At 38.3% G+C, this 11254-nt stretch overlaps 1 protein-coding gene across 5 annotated transcripts in view; it reads right to left on the bottom strand.

Annotated features, from left to right (window-relative positions):
* Positions 1 to 228: 228 nt before the first annotated feature.
* Positions 229 to 11254, bottom strand: part of AKAP7 (A-kinase anchoring protein 7) — an 87535-nt gene continuing 76509 nt past the window's right edge. For 3 of the 5 annotated variants that reach the window (XM_049801492.1, XM_049801496.1, XM_049801494.1), the window contains exons 8-9: positions 1108 to 1306; positions 286 to 338 (exon numbers count right to left, since the gene is read on the bottom strand). In XM_049801492.1, the coding sequence (XP_049657449.1) occupies positions 326 to 338; positions 1108 to 1306 (212 nt within the window). In that variant the 3' untranslated portion in view covers positions 286 to 325. Of the gene's footprint in view, positions 1307 to 11254 lie in introns of all 5 variants that reach the window. The other 2 variants (XR_007506139.1, XM_049801493.1) reach the window with 2 other exon arrangements.

Genomic DNA, 11254 nt, shown 5'->3' with positions numbered 1-11254 from the left:
GTATTTCAGCATGATTCCTCATGAGCCATTTACACCCATTCATATTTTCAGTAAAAAAGAAATAGAAAGGAAAATTTCTTGAAAAAATTTTTTGTCTTTAAACAACTTGATGAGATTTTACATCACGGCAATTTACAATCATGCACTTGGAGATCCAGAGTCAATACAACTTTTCCATTTATTGTTAGAGTTGTGCCTGTGTTCAAACAGTTCTTTGCTAATTTTCATGCGGATGTCGGGACTGGATAACAGCTCCTTTATCTGATTCAGTCTGGATAACAGGGCCTGTGTTTCTCTGTGCAAAGCTTCCTTTACTAAGTCTGCTTCATGGCTCTTTCCTAGAGGAAAAGAACAATATAATACATTTTATAACAACTTAATGTCATTCAGAATCATTAATGTATGGAGATAAAGAGATCGTATCTGGTTTGGATAGTATTAAGTGCTCAGTCTTTTGCCCATATTGATTTTTTTATAAAAAGGTACTTCGTCAAAAAAATATAATTTACACCAACAAATGCTACCAAAAAGTAAAGAACAGTACAGTGTCACATTTAAGAAAAACTCCTGCCATATTACATACTGTGTAACAGTATCTGCAATGAGTATCTGTAGTGGTAATTTTTAGCTTGGGGTTGACTGCTGTTGACTAGGAAACAGCATGTGCTCTCATATGGAGTAAGCAGCCCTGCGGCAGTGCCAAACCCTCGGGCAGAGGGCAGCGCTTCCACTTATGGCAAGGCCTCTTCCATGGCCATTCGTGACAATCCGAAAGGCAAATGCAAAGGGTTCAGTTTCTCTTCAAAAGCAAGGAGGGGACTCCTGGTATCAAGAGCCAGTGAAGACGGGAGCCGCCTGCTTCACCATTCTTGTCTTTTTTCCACTGTCCATCCCTCCCAGCATTCAACAGATTTTCAGCAGTGCAAGCACTTATTAAACCAGTAGACAGTGTCCTTCGATTCAGAACAAACTTTTGATAAGAGACTCACAAAGCAGAGTGCCTGTCACCCAGCACCACTTAGCAAATTTCAGCAGGGAGCTGGGACATGTTTTTGTGGTTATTCTTGGTGGGATATTTGCTCCCGGGCTTTTTTGCACAGTGCTCACTTGCTGTTATCATTGTCACTCTCATTCTTACTGCCACTTGCTGCTTCTTCAGTTTTCACAGGGCTTCCATCAGTTTGTCTGGTTTTGTTTTGCGTTTCTTCTAAATATTGCTGTACAGCCTTCAGCACTGCGTTCTCCACCAGCCTTTTGCTGAGGCTCACCAGCTCTGCATCGTCTGGCTCTGCTGCATGTTTTTCACCTATGTGTCACAACAGACAAGAGAAGGAATTCATTGCCACGGAAAGATAGTAGCCGTAATTGCATCAGGAGCCTCCGTCTGAGCTGGATTTTAAGTTATTAGCCGCCTCTTCCTGACTGTAAAAAGCAATTTCCCCCTCCTCAAGGTCTGAATCAAAAGCGTTTCATAAAGATGTATACAGTATATCAGATCAAAAATATTTCACTGCTCATCTTTATTGTAACACTCCAGTAAAAGCCACTGGCTAACAATATAAGCACCCACTCAGCTTAGAAGAGTAAGCCTGCAAATTTAATTTCTTCTAGCCAACTATCACCTGTGCCATCTGGGCAAAGATGAAAAAGATGGCACGTGATGAATTTACATTTTAGCAGCATTCTTAAATTTAGCTGCCCCTGTTTTGTGATTTTGCTTAATAAATCTGAAATGTCTACCTATGTATTAATTGCTTGCAATTTAAGAGTTTGTCATGGGAAAAATGAATAAAATACTCTAAGTGCAGGTTAGAAATTTTTTTGTAAACAAAGCGTAAAACTTAGAAAAACCATATATTCCCTCCCTGTCTCTCTTCTGTCTTCTAACTTAAAGCTCTGACATTGAAGGAACGCAAGTTCCAGCAGTCTATTCTTAGATATCTGCTGATAAAAGCAAGAAGCTGGCATTTCCCTTTTTTGTTAAGAGTTCACGTGAATAAACATATACAACGAAATAACTGTATACATAGTGAGGATTCTCATACATCATTACATTATTTTGAAATTGTACTTTTCTATGAATCATTTTCCTATTAAACTATATAGCCTACTACAGCATCCTCCTTTTACGAAGAATACAATCCAGGAAAAGCAGATTTTATTGTCCAATTTCCAATGGCCATGTAATTTGTCAGTTTGCAATTTCTTGCACTAGGTAAATAACTGTTTCCCTCCACCTATATTTTAAAGGCCATACTTCTAATGTCCTTTTCTGGAGTTAGTGTTCTGCAACCAGTAATAAGAGGCTGCTTAGTCACACACATCTGGTGAAAGAGATACTGTTGTATGCTCTCAGCACAAAGCTCTGTACTGTTCAATTATCTAAATTTGCTCTTTTTCATATATGTAAATTTATTCAAGTTTGCTAGCACATATAGATTATAGTTCTAAAAGACTTTTATTAGTCTTCCTAGGGGACTGCACAAGGCAGGAGTGATCTCACTGGTAGAACATAATTCATTTGGGGATTCAAGGGGGAGAGGTAAACAAAACTCTTCATTTTCAGAGGCAGTGCTTTTATTAGCTGTTGATATGAGCATCCCACTCTGGAACAGCAAGACAGATGAAACTCTTCCAGTTCTGGGACCCCACAACACTGTTACTGTAGGGAAGGAAGAACTGTGTTCTTCAGCTGAAGAGTCATCAGACTAGACCTGGGTAAAGCATTTCATTACATTTTGGAAAAATTTTTTAAAAATACTCTAAAAAATATTTTAAAAGGCAGCAATGGGGATAGTTTTGGTTAAAATAAAATTTTAAAAATAAGAGAAAACATTAAAAATGGGATTAGCATTTCCAAGAAGAAACATTTTAGGTTAATATGCAAATCCGAGGGAGACACAGGCACTATTCCCAAGACCGCTCAAACTGGTACATACTCCATGTTCTCTGGCCTGCTGCTTACCATACTCCTTCACTATCTCCAAAACCTGGGCTTAAGCCTATCATTTAACTTACTTAGAGGAGTGACTTAACTCAGGCTCTTATCTCTCAGGGAACCCAAGATGTATATGAGCAGCATCTCCTCCCAGCTTTTATGAATTGATCCCACATGCTCCTTTGAATGCAGCCCTTTGATTCCAAGTTTCCTTTGCTTTTATTAAAGATGCTCGACAAAATATTTTGGTTGTTCCAGTCTATTTATTCACTAGAAATAAAAAATAACACTGTGGCTTCCAGTTGGAGAGTTTCTTATTTTTCAAAATTGCTAGTGAATCACAGAAATTGTTACTCACACAGCTCTAATGATCTGTCCATGCAACTCTGAACAAAATCAACGGAAAATATGGTGCTCAGCCACTCTGACGCTTGACCCTATAGTACTTCATATGCAGAATATGACTAATCAGTCACAGAGGCCTCCAGATACCACAAAACAGTAGTGATTATATTTACTCAGAATGTAATTTTACTTGTAGTACATTATATATTATTCTGACAGTCTAAAAAAGGACAGAGCTCTTCTTTCATAAATATTTTCTGCAAAACAGTTCTCTTTTTCATACATATGTATAAAAACCATATATCTACTACTGCATTTAAAATTTCAAATTAAGTAGATAGCTCATTGTGTATGCAATTTCTCAAGCATGAAAAAAAATCAGACTACTTAAAATGAGCCTTTAAAAAGTACAGTTCATATAGCTGCAGAAGAATGGTTTGGGTTTTTTTTGGTTATTTGTTTGCTTTTAATATTTTGAGACATTCATGGCTCACCAGCAGTCTGCAGCCAAGTCTATAGTACCTCCTAAGTAGGCTCTGCATTCCCGCTGGAAAGATGTACATGGCATGTGACTGACGTGTGAATGTGAATGTATGCACAACCCTGTATGAAGAGTGCCCTCGTATTTATCTGTCCAACCACCTTGGTGGACTGGCACATTGGGCTATATGATTCACTCATACTCTGTTCATATTCTCAGACTCCCTAAGGAGCAGTTGTGTGAGTGTCTGTGCAATGCCGAGGTTCATTGGCAAGGTAGTTGTATACTATTGTATCATTCCTATTTGTGACTGTTGTCAAAAAGAAATAGGTCACATAACAGGTATTGATCATCTTTATTTACTTGAATATTTAACACACATATATGTCCTGTTTATATCTCTCTCTCTCTATGTTGCATCTGCTGCTTGCCTGCTTCTTAGATGTACACAATTCCTTTGCAGTAGCCAAATGCTTCTTTGTGTAGACTGTCTTACATTATAGGAATTATCAGAATATCGGTAAAAAGCCATTGTAAATATGAATGTTCTAGATTTAAAAGGCAGGCTTAAAAAATCAGAATTGCTTTGTTTGTAAACTCTGTTCTGAAAAGGGAACAAATATACCACATACCCTGTATTTGCATCTATGCTATGCCTCTCAGTTTGGACTGTGCCACTACTTTATTTCTGCCTGTGAATAAAAAACTTCCACTGCCGTCTCCTGCATGTGGCTCAGAATAAGAATGGAAAAAAACCCCAACCCCCAAAACCCCTTCCATTTTGTTTATCCCAGAATTCTCGCCTATAATTTTCTAAAGATGAAAACAAATTCGTACTCTGTGAATGTATCTCAATGCATCCATGTTAAGCAGTGCTTTTTATTACTGAAACTGAAGCACACCTATTGTCCTGAAATGCCCACCATTTTTTACAAAAGGGAACTATCATCAACTGCACAGAATTATTCAAAAGGGCCTTTATGATCCTGCAGTGTGCTGCTAGCAGTTACAGACATGAACTGGATCCCTGCAACCAAATCCAAGTTTGGATTCAAATTCACTGCTGTATCCCTCTGCTGGACTAGGTTTACTCTCCAAGTCTACAACCCTTTACACTTTGCAGGACTGTGATCTGGATTTTGAAATACTGCATTGGAACAAAATAGATTTTGTGGTCCTGGTACAGCATTTTCAAGGTCCTGACAGCCTATTTTAGAGGCCATATGGGTATCTCAGGTTTGGAGAGAGGCAGGACAGTTACTTAGATCCCTCTCCTGTTTATACTACTAGTCCTTTTTTTTGTGAGAGATTTAACTGAAGGAACCAATAGTGGATCCCTTTTACAGGAAAAGCCAGTTTTACAAACTTTTACCAGCTGCACTCCAAGACAACATTCTGCAATCCTTGCCTCATGACCTCTAAACACTGGGTTTTGTTTTTCCTTCCTACAACCTTTCATCACAACAAAATGATGCTAACATGGGGCAAACTATAAAGCAGACCCTTGGTATTTTGAATAGGTGACTGAGACCAGCTGGGAAGCCTGTACTTTGGCAGCAGAGGTTACAGTCTGCATCCTGGGGAGGGCTGTGGTAACAGACATGCCTTTGTCTACCTTTTGGTTCATCAGTTTTCTAACACTGTTTTTACAAACTCTAGAAACAAAAAACCTATGAGGGACTCATGCAATCTTTCACAAACCAAACGTTAAGAAATTCCTTCTGAATGCTGGAAAACTTCATTTTTCTACTTACACTGTGCCTCTTACTGACACCAAGAGGGCGACCTGAGTTGCTCTTGCATACATGCAAAGCTTTCAACACAAGACTCCCTTTCTATGGTGACTCCTCAGTGGCACCTACTCATAACAATCCCTCACTGTAAGATAATTGATTATTAACCCCTCCATACAGGGGAAAAGGCTTTGCTAGTGTGCAGTGTAGTGCGACAAGAAGGAAGGAGACAACTACCTTAACTATTGATGGACTAAGAAACCTTCAGCAGATAACTATCAATTATTTCTGCATATGGTGGGGTGGCAGAAAACAAAGGAAGGCCAATAAAACAAATACCAGACAGATTTCAGCATGTGAATTCATGCAGTTTGCTATGTCGGTGGTTGTGTCTTTATCATGGTTCACCATCTCTACGTGAGCAGAAAAAGAGCTAAGAGTGAAGACATCATTTATATTCACAACGCCCAGGCAGATGTAGACTATTGCAAGGCTGCCATGCACAGCTGCAGCCTGTGGAAACATCTAGGTTTTGCTACACTAGACTTTTGTGTCTACAGAATCTGATTCAAAATTAAATTAAATCTCATTGACTTCTGTGGGAATTGGATGGAGTCCCACATCTACATACTGAACTGCAATGTCCTATGCATCAGACCAATGTGTTGAACATTTTCTTTACTGAGGACTTTCAGATAAATTTGGTAGGCCATATATATTAACAGCACTATAGCATTAGAGAAATACCACCCCAGGTCACCCTGCAAAGAAAGTGAGTCCACAGTCCGTAATAAATTGAATAACGAACTATAACCAAGCACCAGACTGTATGCTTCCCACCCTTGCAAGAGACTGTGAATGAGCCAGCACATTCAAGATCATGGTTTTGAAGTAATGAACACAAACATCAGCATGTGCCCATATCTAATCAACACAATAAGCATAGACAGGAAAGTCACAACTCTGAACATTTCCTCGTTAATTAGGAAGGACTTCCCTGAAATGTCTCAAGTGGTCACTTAAGGAATTGGCACAAATAAGGCATTGAGAGGAAGGGTGAAATTATAATCTCATTATGATATGATGGTGATGACATTTGTTTTGCTGGATGTTCCCACCTGACGTTAAGCAGCATGTGCAGTTTAGCTCTCCTCTTGGAAATCTAACAAACTTTAGTTTTATGTACATTGCTCTGTAAATACAGGACTGTCTAACAAGGTCATAGAGGCAATACCAATCTGTCCTTCATGCTGAATACATGGGTTTCTAGTTTGCTGGAAAGATTTTTTCATTTGATTTGGCCCACTGAGGAACAAACCAAACAGAATTAGTAATTTCTAGTAAAGAGAAAATTAAGGATGTTGCAGCTATTCAAGGAAAACGGTGCTCTTGCCAGTTTCAGTGTTGACAGCATGAATACCTGCAGCTCCCTTTGAGCTGGAGGCTTGGCAAATGTGGCAAAAGTTTCTTTTGTTTCAGACAAAACCCTTTGAAGCTCAGCAATCTAAAATTTCTGACCACCTCTAACTATAACTGGAGAAACAGGATGTGCTCTCCTAAACCTACTCTTCCTTCTTTGAGCACTGAAGGATGCGATGCCACAGGCACAAGCCTTCAAAACAACCAACCAAGAAAAGACTCTACTCCTGGCATACCAGAAGTTCTGTTAAATATCTTGGTTTTATTTTCCTATTAAAAGAGACCTGCTGACAAAGAAATTTCCTGGCTCCCTTAATGTAGTTTCATGCTTAAACTTAATGAATTTATAAGAAGTCTAGTGTAACAGGAAAAAAAGATAACATAATGGCTGAAGGAAAGAAGATGGTTTAAAAAGCTGCAAGTTTTACTTGATTTTCTCACCGATACTCAGGTAGAGAAAACAGGCCAAGTTACACAAGTGGTTTTACATAACCACAGGAACATCCACTGTGCACACTGATAATGGGAGAACCAAAACATCCAGGCAGAATTATTCATCCCCTCCTTCATCATCCACAGCACTGCCTGGTGCTAGCAGCTCAATGGAAACAGTGAACAGGAGCTGCCTGGGCTGGCAGGGCTAGCAGAGAGAGCAGGAGAGTTCCTCCTCCCTCCAGGATGCAGCCAAGGGGGAGCTTCCCACTGTTTTCAGAGCCTGAGAGAGATACCAGCCTGAATTCTGGAACAGGACAGTCCCACATCTTCAATGGCTCTCCAGAAATAATACTGAGAATGTAACGTGCCATGGGAGACAGTGTAGGTTGCTTCCCCATTGACCCGGGTCACCAGTGACCACAGACAGAGCTGGATGGTCTTGAAGGCAGAGAATCACCCTGCCTAGGTCACTGAGCTGAGGGAGGTATAGGCACAAGAAATGCAGCAGCTAACCAAAATAGGATACACACAGATTTTAATTGCCAAAGTCCAAACATGTTGCCAAATCCTACAAGCCCCTGCTTATGGACCAGTCAACCACAAAAATCTTATGTTTGCTCACAAGCGTGATGAGGGAAGTCATTTAATATACCTTCACCTCTTGTTACTGTTTTCTATCCTTCTTATATTCTTTGAGAATTTCAATTTCATTTCTTTAGGATTCATTTGTTACTATACAGCTTCCAATGGGACACTATTTAGGCTGAGACTTCTTCGTGCTACTGTCAAGTAGACTGAGAAAAGCAACCTTTTTTGGACTAAGACAGATGTTAAAAAAGTGTTAATAAGTGAATTTAACAAGCTGATCCTGCACTGTTGCTCCTCCTGAGTTCAGAAAAAGACTCCATACAAACTCACGCTATCAAATAGTCTCTCACATATTACATGTCTTTCCTCAGGGAAAGCAATTCTGAATATATTTGTAAATTATGGAGAGAATAGTAAAATTTTAATCAACACACATTTTCATTTAATTATTTCAATTGCATTAACATGAGTTGTGAAACACAGGTGCATACTGCTTGAACTGCAAAAAGAAGATGAAACCTTGTCCAAAAAAATTAAGATGTAAGTATAATTAAAATTCAAGAGGATGTCCAACAGTGTCCATAAAATAAGGTGCAATTTTTATGGAAAAATGTCATTTTCAAGGTGTTTTTAATATCTCTGTAATCATACTTAATTAGACCCTAAACCTAATGGAAGAAGATTAGAGTCACCTCTTTTGGCAGGAGCATCTTCCATAGGTTTGAACTGGTAGCGTAACTACATCCTAAGGTTGTCAAAATAGATGGGTCTAACCCTTTTCCCCCAGGATCTTGCATGAAAGAACTAAACCCACTTCATCAGCTTTGTGGATAAACCCTGAAGTTATTTATTTTTGAACATAAGAGCAGCATTGTAGCTGTCTTTCGTTTCATGGATCAAGACTACTGAATCTGACCAAATTTATTACTAGCTTTGGGAAAACTAACATAACACCCTTAAGTCAATTTGAGTGTCATTAAAAAAACAGAAAACCATTACGTACTTATCATGGCATTGCCTATCTTAATCTGCTTTATCTATTATATATTTTGCCTTAAGTATTTAGCATTATTCTTTTTTCCCTCCCTTTTGTTTGCCACAGCCTCCACTTCAAATGTGGTTTTTTAAAGCTAGAATTTGACATTTTCACTCTGATTTTGTGACATATACCTGTAAATATGTTCACTGCTCTACCACATATAGGTTTATGAAAGGTTTGTAAATATGAAATTTATCTTTGACACTTGGAAAAATTAGTTAATAAAAATTTAGACTTCTCTTTGAATGCTCTGGCTTTGAACCCATAAAACTACTGCTCAGGATCTTCTTCAGGACAAGCTCTTCCTCAACTTCATTCTCTCTCTAAAAGCCCAAATATACTCACTTGCAAGAACAGTGAATCTTGATGTCCAAAGAAAAATATTCAAGTAAGATAAGCAACAAATTCAGACCCTGTTTGGTCATAATAAATTGCTTTGTGTCATTGGGTTTTTGGTCACCTCAGCCATACAAAATCAGCATAGCTGTAGTGAAAGAATTAAGAATGCTGAAGGTATGACTACAGCTCACTTAATTTAATGCACAGGAATCTAAAAATTATTGCTAGACTACAGCGTAAAGAGAGATCACTTAATGAGATCTGTGGATGAAAAAGATTGAAATATTACCATGTCATAAAACTAAATTTAATGCAATCAATCCTTCACATAAAATAAGCAGCTAATCTAGGACAAGAAAAAAAATGAAAAAATAAGAATATTAGAGGACAACACATTTTTTTTCCTTCCTATTTTCTTTATGAATAGTGCATATAATATAAGTTGATGAGCAAGCACCTAGTAATCAAAATTAACATTATTCTTGAGTCTGCTTCACCATTAGAAATCAAGAATAATTAAGTCCTGATTATTTGTTTAAACCAGTGGGCCTTACTTTCACATACTTCCTATGCTAAGTACCAAATAGCTGTAAAAGCATTTTCTTTGTGAAACAACATAAAACTCCTTAAGAACACAACCAACAATTCCCTACCTAATAGCAACACTTCTTTCATGTGTTACAGCTCTTACACTGCACGCTAGCAAAAGAGTAACTCCCTTTCTCTCTTCCCCCATATTTCTACTTCCTCAAACTCAGTGAGTCAAAGCCTATTCTAGCAGCACTTCAATGAAGTCAATCCAGAAAAATACATCAGCTATGCCAAAAAACTGAACTAATCCTCACAACTTTTACCAGCTTACACTCTGTACCATAACAGATTGCCCATCACCATGCCTTAAAATTGATGGTTCTCGTCTCTTTCCACTCCTTTTTTCATTTGCAAATTTTATCTCTACCTACACAGTACACACAATTCTATCCCTTCCTCTTCAGCATCCTAATAATTCTAATTCTGTCCCATTAACATCAATGGAGAACCGCTTATTTATGCCAGCTGGTCTTCTGGTCCTTTATTTCTATCAGGCTAAACAGTTCTAATCTGGAGCTTCATCTTTGTTTCTTCATCCTTTCTTATTTTAAAGTAATATTTTTCTCAGTCTTCCTCCAACTCAGAGTAAAAGAATAAAGGTTGGATATTCATGCCAAAAAGTTTTTGCATTTCTCTTCACTACATTCATAACCAACTATGAAATCAAAAGTGGGTATTTTTTCTTCACTCCAGCTAAACAGCATTGCATTTAATTCCATAGTTACCTTTGCCTTTATCTTTTACACATAGAAAAGTTCTCCTGCTTCTATGTTTGGCTACAGGGGCCAAGAAGAGTTCATTAAAGATGAGGAGAAGAAAAGAGATGGGCAATGCTTCCCTTCAAAAGTGAATTGTACCATTCATGATTTTGAGACTTCCTGAGATGGGTAAATGCATACAAGAGTTGCATGGCACAATGCAATGTGGTTTTAACTCCAAGAATGTAGGTATAGCTATACATCAGAGGGTTATGCGCTTTTACCATGCAGGGCACCAGAAGCAGTAACCTAGAGCATTTGAGAATTAGCCTGTCCTCACAGCCTGGGTGCTGCACCACGTCGATCCAGATATTCCACTGCTGATGTAGGAGCTTATACTTGGACACATCTTACCACATAACATGTTTTTATCCGAAGTCTAATCCTGTAATCTCTTCTTATTTTATGCCTTCTATAGAGATTACGGCTAAAAAAGGACCGAGGGAATGAAATCAATCTTTCAAAGCAAAATTACGCCAAGATATTCATTTGGAATGGAGTTATTATTATTATTATTCATTTGTGCTGAAGCAGGGATTACAGGTAATGCCTCCATGATCTGGGCTGTGTTACACCAAGCACTCTATC

Source organism: Accipiter gentilis, chromosome 5 (assembly GCF_929443795.1).
Source record: "Accipiter gentilis chromosome 5, bAccGen1.1, whole genome shotgun sequence".
NCBI classification, from domain to species: domain Eukaryota; kingdom Metazoa; phylum Chordata; class Aves; order Accipitriformes; family Accipitridae; genus Astur; species Astur gentilis.
The sequence above is the reverse complement of the archived record's forward strand: the minus strand, read 5'-3'. Positions and strand labels throughout refer to the sequence as shown.